The sequence below is a fragment of the Aedes albopictus genome, chromosome 1 (genome assembly GCF_035046485.1).
Source record: "Aedes albopictus strain Foshan chromosome 1, AalbF5, whole genome shotgun sequence".
Taxonomy (NCBI): domain Eukaryota; kingdom Metazoa; phylum Arthropoda; class Insecta; order Diptera; family Culicidae; genus Aedes; species Aedes albopictus.
The window spans coordinates 180956122-180976038 of record NC_085136.1 but is presented as its reverse complement, the minus strand read 5'-3'; the positions used below and the strand labels follow the sequence as shown (position 1 = coordinate 180976038).

The 19917-nt window shown below is 41.6% G+C and overlaps 1 protein-coding gene across 3 annotated transcripts in view; it reads left to right on the top strand.

Annotated features, from left to right (window-relative positions):
• LOC109424864 (protein ILRUN) overlaps positions 1-19917 on the top strand; it is a 228766-nt gene that overhangs the window by 160413 nt on the left and 48436 nt on the right. For all 3 annotated transcript variants that reach the window (XM_029858046.2, XM_062845916.1, XM_062845915.1), the window contains exon 5: positions 3097-3224. In XM_029858046.2, the coding sequence (XP_029713906.2) occupies positions 3097-3224 (128 nt within the window). The remainder of the gene's footprint in view (positions 1-3096; positions 3225-19917) is intronic.

The window sequence follows — 19917 nt, the reverse complement described above, 5'->3', positions numbered from 1 at the left end:
ACCGTCACCTCTGTCTTGTGGTGAGCCAGCTCCAGTTTCCTGGACCGCATCCACGCCTCCACAACCTTGATCGAGTGGTTGGTAGTCAACTTTACCTCCTCGATCGTTTCACCGTAGACTTCGAGCGTAATGTCGTCGGCAAAACCGACAATCACCACTCCCACTGGATACTCTAACCTCAACATCTCGTCGTACATGACATTCCATAACACCGGACCCAGGATGGAACCTTGCGGGACTCCTGAGGTAATGTGAAAGCACTTCCGACCCACCTCCGTGTCGTAGACTAGTACACGATTCTGAAAGTAACTTCCGAGAATCTTGTATAGGTACTCCGGTATCCCCAGACGCAAGAGCGCATCGGCAATAGCAGACCAGCTGGCGCTATTAAACGCATTCCTTACATCCAGAGTCACTACCGCCGAAAAGCGAATTCCCCTCCTCTGAGGCTCGAGTGCTTTCTCGGCGGTTTTTGTAACCGATAAGATAGCGTCTACGGTGGACCTCCCCTTCCGGAAGCCGTACTGGTTACTCGAAAGACCATTTTCGCCCTCGGTGAACCGCAACATTCTATTGAGGATGATCTTTTCGAGCACCTTCCCCGCCGTGTCAATCAAGCATATTGGTCTATATGCCGACGGGTCTCCGGGTGGTTTCCCCGCCATTGGCAATAGTACCAGGCTCTGCCTCTTCCAAGCTTCTGGGAAAACTCCCTCGTCCAGGCATTTCTGCATAGCAGACCTGAACATCTCGGGAGCCTCTGCAATAGCTACTTTTAAGGCCAGGTTCGGAACTCCGTCCGGACCTGGGGCCTTACCTACGCTAAGGGACTTAGCTATCCCCGCAAGTTCCAAATCGGCGTGACGTCTGGCGATCCCAATCGGATTTTCCGCCATCCCGGCCGGTGTTGTGGTCGATGTCGAGCTCCCTGGGTTGTTTTATTATTAACACCGAGTTCTTCAGCAAACGCTCCCGATCACCGCAAATATCTCCACTAACCGCTTCGCTCATCCTCAGCGGCCGAAGAAATGTTTTTTTTGCCATTCTTGTCGGAGTTACCGGCACCCCTGCTGGACTTGGGGCCGATTTCGGGACTCCAAAGTCAGGATCCCTTGCAGCCAAACCCTACCGTCGCTACACTGCTCCCGCCAACTGAACCCTGCGCCGCCATCAAACCCACCGAACAATCCTTTCGGCCTTGACGTAAGTTGTTTAATAAATTTTGTATCCATATTAAAGTTGTTAGTTCAGGTTCCTCGCGCCCGAAAACCTCCCCACGCCAGACTCCCTGAGACCCGGGACCTAGGGGCAAGACACTGTGCAAACGAGAGCAACTCTGAGAAATTCTGAACAACTCTTTTTGTCGATGATCGACGAAATCTGTTGAAATACATCCCCAAAACTGCAATTTTCATTCAGCACACGCAACACTTTGCAGTTTGACATTGGTGCCAGATCACACTTTGGCATAAATGGGAGAAATTCTGAGGAACTGTGAGGAATTCTGAACAACACCTCGAACACAGATTTGCTCTCGTTAGATCTGTCCTGCCCCTAGCCCGGGACCAAAAGAGGCATAGTAAGTCCACCCTGCCAGACTGCCGCGGCTTAGACCACCGGGCAGGGGTTTAAGCCGGTCCTCCTCAAGGACCGAGCGGTTCCGGGGCCAACTAGAGTCTTATAACATATACGTGGAGACGGCACCACATACGATGCCACTAAATTTGTGAAGACTATGTTTTGTTTTGATTCAACGTTCTCTATTTTAGCAGCGGCGTCATGGTCGCTATTTTTTCCGCAGTGCGATCAATCCTCGGTACTAACTTACGTAATTTATGTTTAGTCCCTTATTGTCACAGCTGTCAGATCGGTGTAACACGCTAAATAAAATTTACACAAAAGGCAATTTACACGGAAAAAAATACACGGTCATGAATATTTATTGGGTACCGGACTGGACACAGAAAATTTAATGATTTTCTTTGGTACATCGAGGTCTTGAAATTAGTGTATGATGCGGAGCGGACCTGGTGTGATGGTTAGAACACCTGACTATCACGTCGAGGACCTGGGATCGAATCCCACTCCCGACAAAAACTCACAAAATGTGAGTTCTTCCTTCGGAAGGGAAGTAAAGCGTGGGTTCCGAGATGAACTAGCATTCATTTATTTAGTATTACATCAAATTCAAGATAAAACTGAATCAACAATATTTCTCCATAATACACGGTTCGTGGCTGCCGCTCTCCATCCTCGGTCGCGCCCGATGCTCGCCAAGTCACGCTCCACCTGGTCCGCCCATCGTGCTCTCTGCGCTCCACGCCTTCTTGTGCCAACCGGATCAGTTGCAAACACCAGCTTTGCAGGGTTGTTGTCCGGCATTCTTGCAACATGCCCTGCCCACCGTATCCTTCCGGCTTTGGCCACCTTCTGGATGCTGGGTTCGCCGTAAAGTGCAGCGAGCTCGTGGTTCATTCTTCTTCGCCACACACCGTTCTCCTGCACACCGCCGAAGATCGTCCTTAGCACGCGTCGCTCGAAAACTCCGAGTGCTTGCAGGTCCTCCTCGAGCATGGTCCATGTCTCGTGCCCGTAGAGGATCACCGGTCTTATCAGCGTTTTGTACATGGTGCATTTGGTGCGTGGGTGAATCTTTTTCGACCGCAGTTTCTTCTGGAGCCCGTAGTAGGCCCGACTTCCGCTGATGATGCGCCTCCGAATTTCACGGCTCACGTTGTTGTCAGCCGTCAGTAAGGATCCGAGGTAAACGAATTCCTCCACCACCCCGAAAGTATCCCCGTCTATCGTAACATTACTACCCAGACGGATCCGGTCGTTGTCGGTTCCGCCTACCAGCATGTACTTTGTTTTTGAGGCATTCACCACCAGTCTGACCTTTGCTGCTTCGCGTTTCAGGCGGGTGTACAGCTCTGCCACCGTTCCAAATGTTCTGGCAATAATGTCCATGTCGTCCGCAAAGCACACAAATTGGAGATGAACTAGCCTAGGGCTAAAAATCTCGTTAATACAGATAATAAAAGTAATAGTCTATTATTTTACCATGGCATAATGCCACACTATCCTTTTCCTTTTCAGAAACAATTACATCAAGCATTGATGTGTGCCAAAGTGGAACATTAGCTATTACACAACAGATGTCACAACTACAGCCAATGGCATGCCCGGATGATGAAATATTAGAAACACTGTCTCCAATGCATCAGGTATGTTTTACTTCTTACTTAACCCGACGTCTCCACTAGACAGAAATGTCTTGCCATTTTGCTGGACAGATGTGTCATGACAGAAATGTTATCTCGCTGTTTGCATGCAAAGCAGCGATGTTGATCATTTCTGTTACGTTTTCTCTTTCTGGCAGCAAAATGGCAAGACATTTCAGACTAGTGGAGACGTGGGGTAAAAAAACAGCTATAGGATAAGGAGAGATAAGTGACATTTCAACACACGAACACTAGCACGAGTTTTTCCTCACACAAAAATGCACGCCAATTCAAAGGCCATTCAGATTGCATATGCAAATATTACCCAATCGAATCGGGTAAAACGGGTAAATAATGATAAAACTAACATCCGGAGTAGGAGTGCAAATGTTTTCCTCACGTGATTGCCACTTATAGGTGATATTAACCTTCACCAAATATACTATATTAGCAATAGTGGTCACTTAGCGTTTTTACATACAACGACATGGAGACACCGTTGGCGAATGTTTACAGCACCACCTGTTGTCAGAAAAAGTCAATAATTGTATTTTGATCAATTTAAGTTTACCGTGCAATGCGACATTTTTCGAAAAAAAATGTTAGGGGTGTCGAAGTTTTTTGTGCTCAAATAATCGATGAATAAATAATCGATTTACTATATACGTACCTAAACATAATAGGGTTACTCACTAAACAGTTTAAATTGCTGCGTAAGCCATAATTTTCTGATTATTTGAAATGTTTTATGATTTTGCGAATGAAATAATCAAATATTGCTTTGGTGATCGCGACGTTTAATCAATTTAGGGGCCGTTCATAAACCACGTAGACTTTTTGGGGGGAGAGGGGGGGGGGGGGGGTTCTGGCCAAAGTCTACGCTCCATACAAATTTCAAAATTTTTGTATGGACAAAAGGGGGGGAGGGGGTTTCTGAGATGGCCAAAGTTTGGTCTACGTGGTTTTTGAACAGCCCCTTACGCTGTTAATCCGCATAATCGCAAACCATATTCTCAATTTAGTTGAAAATCGGAGTTTTCGACTAGCGAAGTTGGATTTTTCTCCAAATCCATGCGTCGGACCTTACTTCGGAAGTGATGCGCTGTATAGTAAACCTGGTCCGCTATACAGCGCACCACTTCCGAAGCTAGGTCCGACGCACGGATTTGGAGAAAAACCCAACTTCGCTAGTCGAAAATGACGGGTTTCACATGGGACATTTCCCTTTGTCGGTACAGGGAATGGCCAGAGCAGAGATTCCGACCGTAGGGAACTTTCGGACGCGTAGGAAATACGGAAATCGCTTTACTCTTACGAAACGTGTTTTATTCTCGGCGTATACAAAAGGGTTATGTACAAACGTAAACAAGTCAATGTATTACAAAGGTAGGTATGACATTTTGCTCTCTACACTGTTCAGTGTGCTAGCGCCTGTGACGTAACACCAACACTCCTCGCTTAACGCTGAACAGAGCGTATCCTTAATCCGTTGTCAGTCCGAGGCTCGCCGCGAACTGGTAGATCTTAGTAGGCCCCAGAGGTTTTGTGAAAATGTCGGCAATCATCCTTTCAGTAGGACAGTACCGCAGTTGAATATCTCCTCTCTCACAAAGATCCTTAGCGTGATGCAGTTTTGTATCTATGTGCTTGCTCCGCTTGTTCTGGCGCTCCAACGAAACAAAATTTATGCAGCTGCGGTTGTCTTCCTGTATCGTCGTGGGCTCCTGCTGCTCCTCGCCGAGCTCGTTCAACAGCCTGCGCAACCAAACAGCTTCAGACGCCGCTTCGGAGAGCGCTATATATTCTGCCTCCATCGTCGATGTTGCCACGCAATGGACTACCCGCTTGGTGCACACCAACAGTTGATCAGCAGGAGTAAATCAATTTTATTTTGTATGGTGAAAAGCATCTAAACTTAAATTACTTGAAATAGAAAGCTTTTACTGAAAAAATATTTGGTAGGCTTAATAGTAGTCACCATTGTGCACAACCACTACCAAATATTTTTTCGAATAATGTATTCCACTTCGATAAATTTGCCTTTAGATGCTATTCGCCATACAATATTTTTGCGATTTACTTTTAGCGATATTTCGCGCATAGAAGCTAGCGCCACATTGGTCGATGCGGAGAATAGGAAAACAGCCGATGTAGTTAATTCATTCTGCTTTCGGCTCGCCCAACTTACCGTTGCTCGCCCGACTCGGAACAGAAATCCGCTGGTTGACTTCCTGTCCCGCGAATCGCCCGCCCAGTCTGCGTCGCAGAATCCGTTGAGCGTCAATCCGTCTTCCTGTCCGCCATCCAGTCGTAGTTCGTAATCTTCAGTTCCAATCAGATAACGCACAATCCGCTTAAGTCCAACCCAGTCGTGTTGTGTTGGACATGTACTCTTCCGGCTTAGTATGGAAACTGCCGCCGAAATATCCGGTCTCGTATTGGTTGACACATAGAGAGACTGTGGTATTCCTCATTGTCGGGTAGCGCCTCACTGTCCTGCTTCCAGTAGCCGATGTCCAAAGGGTACTTTGAAGGCTTCGCTCGATCAAGTCCAAAGCGGCAAGCAATCTCCCGAATGAACGCTCGCTGACTGAGGCAGAATACGCCGCGGACATCCTTCCTGACCTTGATGTCTAGGAAATGACTTACTTCGCAAAGGGACGTGATTTCTATCTTCTTCCGCAAAGCTGTTTCCAGCCGTGTTATCTGCCGATCGTCCTAGTGGCCACGATCATGTCGTCCACGTGCATGAGCACGTAAATCCAGGTATCGCTCTTCAGTTGCTTTGCGTAGAGGCAAACGTCCGATTCCGACTGCCGGAAGCCGAGCTCTAGCATGATCTCCTTCACGGTGCTGTTCCAAACCCGGGCTGCCTGTTTAAGCCCGTAGAGGCTCCGCTTCAGTCTACAAACAAGCTTCTCCTTGCCCGGCACCGAGAATCCAGGTGGCTGCCGCATGAATATTTCCTCCTGGAGGACCCCGTTCAGGTAGGCATTCTTAACATCAATGTGCCGCACATGGTACTTCCGGTGGCCCGCCACCGTTAGAAGCACTCTCAGGGTTGACTGCATAGCGATTGGCGCAAATACTTCCCCATAATCTACGCCAAAACGTTGTCCGAATCCTTGGGCAACGAACCTTGCTTTGAACCGCACGGTCTGCCCAAGTGAGTCCTTTTTCTCTTTGAATACCCACCTTGACCCGATGGTCACAAACTCGATGGCTGTTACATTGCAGTAAGTATCTACAGGGGATAGACAAAATGATCGGGACAGGCAAAATTTTCACTTTTCAAAAAATGTTCAATTGGCTGTAACTTTTCGAAAAGTGCATCAAATATTCTCAAATTTTTACTGTAAGTTCTTCAACCAGTTGTATATTAGTGGACAAAACTTGGAAAAGATCGGACAATTCTTCACGAAGTTAAAAAGATTTTTGAAAAAGATAAAATTATCCAATAGCCAACTTTGAGCTGTTATATCTCCGGATTCAATGAACCGAATGCAATGAAATTTTGACCATTTATGACTTATATAATGAGCTATGAAAAACCATTGACTTTACTTAATATTGTTAACACGGAAGAAAATTATAACGAATAGATTATTTTTCTAATAAAACACCAAATTATCCAAAACATTAACATCGTTTCAAAATTCAAGATGCAAATTATAGTTCATTTAGTTTCCCTCTAATTGACTTATATATAAATGCGTTTTGAAGGAAAGTAACAACATAGCCGCCAATAAATTGAAAAAGTAATGGGATACATATTAAAAATAGACCTATTTACTAAAAAATCGTGGAAAAAATAAAATCGCTATAACTTTTTCACTTGTTAAAAATTTCAAGTTAAGTCAAATGTTTTTCAGAGTTCATTATATAAGTCATGAATGGTCAAAATTTCATTGCAATCGGTTCCTTGAATCCGGAGATATAACAGCTCAAAGTTGGGTATCGGATAATTTTATCTTTTTCAAAAATCTTTATAACTTCGTGAAGAATTGTCCGATCTTTTCCAAATTTTGTCCACTGATACACAACTAGTTGAAGAACTTACAGAAAAAAATAAGAATATTTGATGCACTTTTCTAAAAGTTACAGCTAGTTGAACATTTTTTGGAAAGTGAAAATTCTGGCTGTCCCGATCATTTTGTCTATCCCCTGTACTTACAGGGTTAATGTTTTATGACCGTTTCCTAGAAGGCCGTTGCTAAGGTACCATGCCGTGCGACAGCGCTGACTCAGTGGTCTCTCTTTAACCCATTAACGCCCGAATTATGCCACAATCACAGTAGATGTCTGATTTTTTCTGGAGTACCTCAACCCCATAAAAGAAAGTTATTGAAGTCATTTAAACGGAAATCTACGGTGAAATTTTCGTTTTAATACACAGTGGGGCATATGCACGTGAAACGTTGAAAAAAAAATTTTTTTTTTATTTTTTTGCGCAGCTACCTTATTTCTATGAGCTATGTAAATCTGTTTTAGATGACTGATCATAGTTGATATTCTATTAATAAAAAAAGTTACAGTTTGAAATGTTCCAGAAATGGATTACATTAGTAATAACTGAAATAATCTGCTTGTAGCTTATCAATGGATAGTTTTCAACAGTTTTTGGGCATTTCAATATACATCATTCTAATAATTTCTCTATATAATGGGTTGATATTCGGCATTCTAGTAGTATATCCTGCCCACCATAACCTTCTGGCTTTGCGAGCACGTGGCTCTGCCGCCACACACCGCCACAGAGCTATGAAAATCATGGACCAAAACGGCTTTCCTGGGAAGCTGACTAGGCTGATATTTAAAAGCAACGATGGAAGGTGTGCAAAACTGCGTAGTTTTATCTTGAACTTGTTGTTATACTAAATAAATGAATGAAATGAATCAACACCTCATTCTCATCTATCTCATTTTCTTCCGAAGCTCACAGTGGAAACGATTTCCACTAATGATGCGTGATCGTATTTTACGGATCACCTGATTTACAGCTGTAATTATATGGACCAGAGTCCTTTAGGTAGTTCTATTCTCGAGATACACAAGTTCAAAATTTCTATGAATCATTGAAGCCGCCTAACGGGACAACATAAACCAACCCATTCATCATCGGATAATAACTCTCCTGAACGAGCACGAATAAGAGAGGAGAATGGAAGACGGTGCAACATGCTTCATTTTCCACGGTATTAGCAAAACTTACTAATCTGTGAATAGACCATTGGGCATGCAAGTCTTCTGGCCTCTAACCAAATTGCTAGGCGTTAAATGATCAAATTACGTTCAATTTATCTATCTACACCTATTTTGCATGAAGCCGAATCAGTAGGTCGGCTCTAGGGGCACGTTCGACCCAAACGAATGTCTTTGAGTTGAGAGTCACAATGAACCTGAGTAAAGATAACAAATTGATAGAACATAGCACATTATCGAAAATTACGTTATAATTAGTTCAAGTTGATAACTAATTATACTATACTATATTTTGTTCAATATTATATTTAGTGATGAGATGGCTGTTTGATACCTAGCTGATTTTGTTATCAATCAGTAGCCATGCAGTTCTATTTCATCGTAAAAACGACTTTATCAGTATTTGTTCAGAGTTTTTAGAGCCCACTTGCGCCACCTTGCGCGGACAAACCTACAACCAACCAACCTATCGGATAGCTCTGGATTTCCTGATCAACTTTGCCGAAGACAAAAATTGTCTCTGTAGTCTGGTTGTTGAGATACAGAAGTTAAGAATTTCTATGACTCGGTAGTGCCACCTAGTGGATAAACCTGGAATCAACTAGTTCAGTATCGGATAGCTCATGATGTGCTGATCGACCTTGTCGAAGACGAAATTTTGAAATTCTTCTATGTAGTCTTATTTTTGAGATACAGAAGTACATAATATTTAGAGCCCACTTGCGCCACCTAGCGGACAAACCTTCAATCAACAAGTTCTCTATCGGATAGCTGTTGATGTCCTGATCGACATTGCCGATATTTTTCAATGTAGTCTGATTCACGAGATACAGATGTCTGCAATGAATTAACTACGTCGGCTGTTTTCCTACTCTCCGCATCGACCAATGTGGCGCTAGTTTCTATCGCCAAAAGTAAATCGCAAAAATATTGTATGGTGAATAGCATCTAAAGGCAAATTTATCGAAGTGGAATACATTATTCGAAAAAATATTTGGTAGTGGTTGTGCACAATGGTGACTACTATTAAGCGTACCAAATATTTTTTCAGTAAAAGCTTTCTATTTCAAGTACTTCAAGTTTAGATGCTTTTCACCATACAAAATAAAATTGATTTACTCCTGCTGATCAACTGTGGGTGTGCGCCAAGCGGGTAGTCCATTTTTAGGGCTCACTAACTCCATCTAGCAGATAAACCTTGAACCAACTAGTGCGCTATCGAGTAGCTCTTGATGTCCTGATCAACTTTGCCGAAGGCGAAATTCTTCTATGTAGTCTGATTCTCGAGATACAGAAATTCAGATTTTTTAGAGCACACTTGCGCTACTTAGCGGACAAACCTAAAATCAACTAGTTCACTATCGGATAGCTGTTGATGTCCTGATCGAGATTGCCGAAGACAGAATTCTTCTATGTAGTCGGATTTCCGAGATACAGAGGCTTAATTTTTTTTGGACTCACTAGCGCCACCTAACGGTTAAACTCAGAAAGAACTAGCTCACTATCGGATAGGTATTGATGTCCTGATCAACCTTGCCGAAGATAAAATTCTTCTATGGAGTCGGATTCTCGAGATATAGAGGTTTAAATTTTTAAGGACTCACTAGCGCCATCTAACGGATTAACCTAGAACGAACTAGTTCACTATCGGATAGCTATTGATGTCCTGATAAACCTTGCTGAAGACGAAATTCTTCTATGTAGTGGGATTCTCAAGATAGAGATTTAAATTTTTTAGGACTCACTAGCGCCACCTCACGGATAAACCTAGAACCAACTAGTTCACTATCGGAGAGCTATTGATGTCCTGATCAACTTTGCCGAAGACAAAATGTTTCTGTTGATCAGCTGTTGAAGACGAAATTCTTCTATGCAGTCGGATTTTCGAGATACAGAGATTTAATTTTTTTAGGACTCACTTGCGCCACCTAATCGATAAATCTAGAACCAACTAGTTCACTTTCGGATAGCTATTGATGTCCTGATCAACCTTGCCGAAGACAAAATTCTTCTATGTAGTGGGATTCTCGAAATATAAAGGTTAAAATTTTTAAGGACTCACTAGCGCCACCTAACGGATAAACCTAGAATGAACTAGCTCACTATCGGATAGCTATTGATGTCCTGATCAACCTTGCCGAAGACGAAATTCTTCTATGTGATCAGATTCTCGCGATACAGAGATTTATTTTTTTTAGGACTCACTAGCGCCATCTAACGGATAAACCTAGAACGAACTAGTTCACTATCGGATAGCTATTGATGTCCTGATCAACCTTGCCGAAGACAAAATTCTTCTATGTAGTCAGATTCTCGAGATAAAGAGGTTTAAATTTTTAAGGACTCACTAGCGCCACCTAACGAATAAACCTAGAACGAACTAGCTCACTATCGGATAGCTATTGATGTCCTGATCAACCTTGCCGAAGACAAAATTCTTCTATGTGATCGGATTCTCGAGATACAGAGATTTAATTTTTTTAGGACTCACTAGCGCCACCTAGCGGATAAATCTAGAATCAACTAGTTCACTATCGAATAGCTATTGATGTCCTGATCAACCTTGCGGAAACGAAATTCTTCTATGTAATCGAATTCTCGAGATACAGAGATTTAATTTTTTTAGGACTCACTAGCGCCACCTAACGGATAAATCTGGAACCAACTAGTTCACTATCGGATAGCTATTGATGTCCTGATCAACCTAGCTGAAGACGAAATTCTTCTATGTAATCGGATTCTCGAGATACAGAGATTTAATTTTTTGTAGGACTCACTAGCGCCACCTAACGGATAAATCTAGAACCAACTAGTTCACTATCGGATAGCTATTGATGTCCTGATCAACCTAGCTGAAGACGAAATTCTTATATGTAGTCGGATTCTCAAGATACAGAGGTTTAAATTTTTTAGGACTCACTAACGCCACCTAGCGGACAAACCTACAATCAACTAGTTCACTATCGGATTGCTGTTGATGTTCTGGTCAACTTTGCCGAAGACAAAATTCTTCAGCTGTTAAAGACGAAATTCTTCTATGTAGTCGGATTCTCGAGATACAGAGGTTTAATTTTTTTAGGACTCACTTGCGCCATCTAACGGATAAATCTAGAACCAACTAGTTCACTATCGGATAGCTATTGATGTCCTGATCAACCTTGCCGAAGACAAAATTCTTCTATGTAGTGGGATTCTCGAAATATAGAGGTTCAAATTTTTAATGACTCACTAGCGCCACCTAACGGATAAACCTAGAATGAACTAGCTCACTATCGGATAGCTATTGATGTCCTGATCAACCTTGCCGAAGACAAAATTCTTCTATGTAGTCAGATTCTCGAGATACAGAGGTTTAAATTTTTTAGGACTCACTAGCGCCACCTAGCGGATAAATCTGGAACCAACTAGTTCACTATCGAATGAATTGATGTGCTGATCAACCTTGCCGAAGACGAAATTCGTCTATGTAATCGGATTCTCGAGATACAGAGATTTAAATTTTTTAGGACTCACTAGCGCCACCTAACGGATAGATCTGGAACCAACTAGTTCACTATCGGATAGCTATTGATGTCCTGATCAACCTAGCTGAAGACAAAATTCTTATATGTAGTCGGATTCTCAAGATACAGAGGTTTAAATTTGTTGGGACTCACTAACGCCACCTAGCGGACAAACCTACAATCAACTAGTGCACTATCGGATTGATGTTGATGTTCTGATTAACTTTGCCGAAGACAGAATTCTTCTATGTAGTCAGATTCTCGAGATAAAGAGGTTTATGTTTTTAGAGCTCACTAGCGCCATCTAACGGATGAACCTAGAACGAGCTAGTTCACTATCGGATAGCTATTGATGTCCTGATCAACCTTGCCGAAGACGAAATTCTTCTATGTAGTCGGATTCTCGAGATACAGAGGTTTAAATTTTTTAGGACTCACTAGCGCCACCTAGCGGATAAACCTAGAACCAACTAGTTCACTATCGGATAGCTCTTGATATCCTGATCAACTTTGCTGAATATAATTTTTTTCTATGTAGTCTGATTCTCAACATACGAAGGCGACAGTATTGGCAATGGCTGTTGACGAAACACCTGTCAAAGCACAATGTTTCGTGATCACTAGTGCCACCTACTGGATCGAATACGTACTAAATTACGTACTATCGAAGAGTCCTTGATCTTCTCAACAACTTTGCTGAAGACACCAGTCTTCCAAAATGCTTCATTCCTCCGCAGTTATCGCATAAGTTACTGATCTATAAATAGATCACTGGGCGTTCGAGGCATCTGATCTATAAATAGATCACTGGGCGGAAATGGGTTAAATATATCCTCTCTCTTCCGATCAGTGCATCGATCACTGATTGATTGACTGGTAAATAAGGACTTCAGATACCTCCAGAAAATATATGTTAGGTTAAGCTAAGAATCGCAATAAAGAATCATTTGTAATTTGAAATTTATTAGTAACATCACGACACCCTGTTGGACAGGCCATATATCAGGTCAAGGAAAAGCATACATATAGATATTTATAACATTGGAGGCTAGTACTAAACTACAGTTACATTCAGTAATGGTCGCAAATGGCAAAATTACGGTTTCAACTACCAAAGTGTTAAGTGTCCATTAAATTAATATCACGGAACATATACCTCATGGCTGACCGCGAGAAGAAATAATTGATTTTCCGCGAATACGTATGCTAACGTTCAAAATGGGAAAAACAAATCAAGCCCGAAAGTGGAACAAAATGCGGTTAAAGTGCGGTATAATTGGACTAGAATGGTATTGATTGGAATGCTGAAGTGATGGTCGAAACCGAGCTTAGGAAGCTCAAGTGTATTTTCAATAATTTTAACAAATCGCCAAATAGGCGATATTTGCGGAAAACAAATTCAAATACTAAAGTGAAAAAGGGTTCATCAACATTGTGTCCCCGTCGTTGCCGTCAGCGAACAGTAAGGGCCGATTTCTTCACCTCGGCTTAACGCGTAAGCCAGGCTTACCCATACAGTTAAACCTGGCTTAACGCCTAAGCCAGGGTGAAGAAATCGGCCCTAAGGGCCGATTTCTTCACCTATCCGGCTTAACGACGTAAGCCTGGTTTATCTTAAACCAGGCTTAAAGTTAAGCCAAATTCTTAAGCCCGGTTTAAATATTTGCATTTCTTCACACCGGCTTAGCAAATGAAGGCGATGGCTTACGCTAAGCCAAACTTAACGAAATTTCCCATATCATTCCAGTGACTTTCCAATGGAAACGTCATTTTAGGCCGCCGATATTTTGAAATGCCCGTTATTTGCAGTATGGAGTGATAACAACAAAACATCCGCTGAGATTTTAGCAGAAAAAGCATAATCGCTCGGTATTTTTTTTCGGATGCAGAAGGATATTAACAATGATGAACTATTTACCTAGACTGTTGATATTTTTCCCAACGCTAGTATCGAAGATCTTCGATTTAGTACCTACTCCCTACTTGGAATTTGCCTACAATGAAAGGAGGAAAAGTTGGAGTGCCACATAGCAGAAAAGGCGTTGCAATGTTGATTTTATGTTTTGATATTCAGAATCGCCTTCGAATAAATAATCTCCATTACCTACCGCCCTGTTAGAGATGCATTTCGATCAAGGGGTTGGTCATTCGATGTTTTTCAGTGTGTACCGAAGTGTGCCAGACGTGCCGGAACTGTGTCGCATCTGCCCAGTAGAGTGTTTTCTTTGAATGTTTTTGCGCTTTTTGAAACCCCCGTCTAATTTGGCGAATGTTATTGATCTGATTGGTGTTTCCCATCAAAATTCCACTAAGGAGACTTATCGAAAATTTATATAAAGAGATTTTTGCGATCGTAAGTATGTTGACAAGTTGATTCCATACCACAAAGTTGTGCCCATGTGTGCCAGAAGTGTGTCGAATGAATTAACTACACCGGCTGTTTTCCTACTCTCCGCATCGACCAATGTGGCGCTAGCTTCTATGCGCGAAAAATCGCTAAAAGTAAATCGCAAAAATATTGTATGGCGAATAGCATCTAAAGGCAAATTTATCGAAGAGGTGGAATACATTATTCGAAAAAATATTTGGTAGTGATTGTGCACAATGGTGACCACTATTAAGCCTACCAAATATTTTTTTCAATAAAAGCTTTCTATTTCAAGTAATTCAGGTTTAGATGCTTTTCACCATACAAAATAAAATGGATTTACTCCTGCTGATCAACTGTGGGTGTGCGCCAAGCGGGTAGTCCATTGTGCCGGCATGTGTGCTAGCTACGTCAATGGATGTGCCGAGTGAACAACCCCTTGATTTCGATAGTGAGTTTTTGAAAATGTGTTGTTCGTTAGATGTTCCAGAGTCCACACCATTTTTCGAATATGATTAAAATTTTGAACTGTGTACATTCAATGAAAGCCACAGCAAAGTTCAAGTTCAGCTAGAAACTGAAATCCCTTAATAGAAACAGTAGGAAACAGATTATTCCACTTTTATTCCATTCGTTGATGTTTTTTAATACTTTATTTTAAAAATATTCAGGTGCCGTTCACAAATTATGTAACGCCCTAAAGGAAAATATGATCGTGTTCGTGTCTTTTAAGAAAAAAAAATATCTTCGAAAAAGGCAATTATCATCATGAAAAAATGGGATTACATGTGCGCTGTAAAAATCGAGTATTGCAACGAGTTGCAAAACATTTTTCCAAAGAAAAACAAATCACTAGAATATGATCATTTCCATCCGTACCATCGTGCTTTGCGGTGGTTCGGTGGTTCAGTGAGAACGGTCATGTGTTCCATCATGCTAGACACTAAATTTTGATCAAGCAAGCTGCAAACGAAATCAGTTGCTTTATGAATCATATTGCAAATGATAGTATCAAAAACTAGTCCATTGTGATACGGCAAGTATAAATCAAATTTCATAGTGCTGAGTTGCAAAATGATAGGGTCTGGTACGTTTGGCATAAGGCCGTTTGGCATAAGGACATTTGGCATAAGGACGTTTGGCATAAAGGACATTTGGCATAAAGGACGTTTGGCATAAAAGACGTTTGGCATAAGGGACGTTTGGCATAAAGGACGTTTGGCATAAAGAATATGTGAAATATATTTTCCCTCTGGAGAAAAATTAAAGAACAGCCTTCAAGGGAAAGAAGGCAAACTTGTTGTTGGTGCATTATATTGGATCTCATATTTTCAAAATAACCTTTTGCTTCCATGAATTTGTTTTTTTTTTCGGAAGGGGAATGTTCCTTCTTTTGTATATAGGCTGTTCTTCATCAATACAAGCAATTTAGATTCCGGTAATGGTTCTTTCTAGCAAATCATCCTTGTCTGCATATTATATCCATAAAAGTTATGGCATTATAATGTATTATCCTTCTTTTGTATACTTATCCTTTTTTTATGTTAAGTATGTATGTCACTTTTTACTGAAATCATTTTATGCCAAACGTACTTTATGCCAAATGTCCATTATGCCAAACGTCCTTTATGCCAAATGTCCTTTATGCCAAGTGTCCTTTATGCCAAACGTCCTTATGCCAAATGGCATTATGCCAAACGTACCAGACCCTTTAAAATCCACTTGCGTCATTTTTAGATAGGGGAACTTATGTATTTTCGACAGTTTTGTTCTCGTCGTGGGAGGTTTTTTGAAAACTATTGAACTCAAAGCTGGCCTCAAATCCTTCCAAAATAAGTTGAATGATATGGCCATGTTTCAGGTATTTTTGCCGACAACGACGATTTTTGCCCACGACGAAGAGAACAAACCTGCCGAAAATATCCAACGTCACCCTATTAGTTATTCAAAGTAAGTCATGTTTAGTACACCACGAATAATACTTTTTATATTTAGAATTATGAGTCAAAATGTTCAATATTCAATGGGCTGCATGCTTTGAACTAAGTTTTTGTAAGAAATCAGTGTATAACAAGTTATTAGAAAAAAAATTTTTTTTGAGTGCCATCTCAAGAGACAAAAATATGTTTATTGTGACCTGAAATTATGGAAGGGCCGGACAAAATAAATGTACTTTTGAATTCCAAATCAGGATGAAAAATTTTCAAAACCATTAACACGGTGCCTTTTTGAAGACTTTCAATTTAATGTAAAAACTTGATTGTCCCAAAACCGATATCGAATATTTTATATTGACGACGCGCCGGCTGTAGATAACCATTTTCTTTATCATCGCCTCCATACGTATCCAAACGTATTATACAATGAATTAACTATATCGGCTGTTTTCCTACTCACCGCATCGACCAATGTGGCGCTAGCTTCTATGCGCGAAAAATCCCTAAAAGTAAATCGCAAAAATATTGTATGGCGAATACCATCTAAAGGCAAATTCTTCAAAGTGGAACACTTTATTCGAAAAAATATTTGGTGGTGGTTGTGCACAATGGTGACCACTATTAAGCCTACCAAATGTGTTTTCGGGAAAAGCTTTGTATTTCAAATAATTCAAGTTTAGATGCATTTCGCCATACAAAATAAAATTGATTTACTCCTGCTGATCAACTGTGGCTGCGCGCAAAGCGGGTAGTCCATTGTATCGTTCCTATGTGTACATGTTTTATTAAAAATAATTTCTGCTGTTCAAAAATTTATCCATGAAGCAGGTGAAGAAACCGAAACTCTACGGTTTGCGGCATAAGCCTGGCTTAGCGCTGCTAAGCCACCTCAGAGCACCGCTTAAAATAAGCCACACTTAACGTAAACCGTAGCTTTATTAAACCGGGTTTAATGGTTAAGCCGAGGTGAAGAAATCGAATAAAGGTTAAGCCCGGCTTAAAATTTTGCTAAGCCTGGTTTAAAATTTAAGCCCGGGTGAAGAAATCGGCCCTAAGAGACGCAAAGACTGACGTGAACGTCATGCATCAGTGACGGACGATCATAGCAATATTGCGTCCCCGTCGTCGGCATCGGTGATCAGTGAAAGCGTAAAAATTTTGTGCGATAGCAGCCTACCCGCACGCCGATCGGGAACGGTGGGTCTGCATCTAACCGGCAACTAGGAGTGGGCACCAGCGAAGACGATGAGCGTTGAGGAGTGCGCCTCCGCCATCCGTGCGAGAAATCATCAGAAGCTGAGAAAAATAAGTGTAAGTGCATGCACACTACTAAAAAAACTACTCTAAGATAGCTTTGTAGTCCAGATGAAAACCAATTTCGAAGGTCTTAGGGAAATTTATAATGACCTTAAGTCAAAAGCCAAAATTAGGTCTAAAAGATTGATATCAAAACAAGCAAAATTGGCTAGTGATTTGTTCACAAAAATCAATAATTCAGTAAGACTAGATAATAGCTTTGAAAATCAGATACTCGTGGAAAAGTCTACAAATATTCCCAAAGCCATTCAAAAATTAGTAGAACTAAAGAGACTATCAGAACGCGTCTCGTTTAAGGGTGCTGTAGCAGCATTAACCGTAACAAGCAGATATAAAAAGTACATTAAAATGACGTCCATTCTGGATATCATTAAAACCGCTTCCATGCTCGTACCTGAGTATGATGGCAACAGCGAAAATTTAAACAGAATTGTCTCGGCCATCACCGCCTTAAAAACATTACTCGACAATAACAAACAAAGCAGCTGCGATACAGGTGGTACTTTCAAAGTTGTCCGGCAAAGCTAGACCAGCTGCAGGCGATAACCCGCAAGATCTTGACACTATCATCAATGGTTTAAAGGCCAGATGTACAGGTACATGCCCACCAGAGGTAATCCTCGCAAAGTTGGCCAACGAACGACAGAGTTCCGACCTAGCAAAATTTACGGAGCAAATCGAAGAATTGACCGTACAACTAGGAAACGCATACATAGCAGAAAATGTGCCCATTGCAACTGCATCGAGGCTAGCCGTTCGAGCAGGCACGAATGCACTTGCAAACGGGTTACGTAATAAATAATCACAACTTATCATAAAGGCCGGTTGTGGTGACCGACGCACGCTAGATTGTACCAAAGAATGAGGCTTGGTATTCATTCACTGTATCGCTCAACCCCAATCAATGAACCATCAACCAATACTTATATAAACACATAGGGTTACCATACTTACGCTCCACGATAGGTATCACACCGGTAAATTTGAAACCCTTGCCGAAGCTATAGGCAAGGCAAACGAAAACGAAAAAAATAACCGTGGTTATGGATACCGCGAAAGGCAAAACTATAACCAAAGTAATCCTAATTCATCTCGAAGAAGAGGTGGTTATGGACAGCGTGGTTATGGAAATAGAGGTGGAAATCGTCACTGAGGAGGAAATTATCATCCCCAAAACCGTGTGTTCTACGCTCAGGCGGAAAACATACAAGTCCCCCAACAACTGAACATTGGAGGGTATGACGGGTATGGCTGGTACGACGGGAATGATCTTACAACCAGCGCTACAACCAAACCAACAAATTCCTCAACAGAGTTCACAAGTAGCGTTAGCAAACGTTGTGAGACGCTAAAATGTTTTAATATTAACACATCAGGCTCAAATTTTATAAACATCCAAATAGCCGCCTCCAATCAAGTGTGCACTCTTTTAGTGGGCACAGGGGCGGATATTTCTATATTAAAATCCAATATTATTAAACCAAACGAATTAGTGAACATTGACGAGACATGTGCAGTTACAGGAATGAATTACCTACATCGGCTGTTTTCCTACTCTCCGCATCGACCAATGTGGCGCTAGCTTCTATGCGCGAAAAATCGCTAAAAGTAAATCGCAAAAATATTGTATGGTGAATACAATCTAAAGGCAAATTTCTCGAAGTGGAACACATTATTCGAAAAAATATTTGGTAGTGGTTGTGCACAATGGTGACCACTATTAAGGCTACCAAATATTTTTTCGGGAAAAGCTTTCTATTTCAAGTAATTTGAGTTTAGATGCATTGCGCCATACAAAATTAACACCGCTAGCCATCATGGTTTCCCATAGCGAAAATCATCATGACTACAGGTCGCAAGCCCTGGCAAAGTGTGGAACGTTTTGATGGCTGTGATCCCTGACCATACTGTTGGGTTGTGGGGGTTGCGTTTGTGGGGTGCATATATTGACAAGCATTGCTATGGATCGTTAGGGCTGAGTAGGAGCGGGGAATGGATCTACGATTGCTGAATTGCGATTATACCTACTGGTATAGTCGTGGTTTAACAGTGGTGGCGCCGCTTTTCGCTTGTGTTCGGCCTAGGTGGTTTGTTTAGGCGGTGCGGTTAGGTCTGTATGTACTTCGTACGTGCAGTGCGTACGGCTTCAGCATTATGGTTACTTGGGTAGTGTAGGATAATTGGGTTTGGGACTGAGGAGGTCGTCATTGATTCTGTCGACACCATTGAGTGTTCATTGTTGGCGGTTGTATTGGTGACGATTTCTTCAGCTTTATAATCTCATTTATACCACGCACAAACTTTGGGAACAGGGACTGCTTTGTAATGCAAGAGAGGGATTTAAACTCTGTGTTACGGGTTGGGTGAGG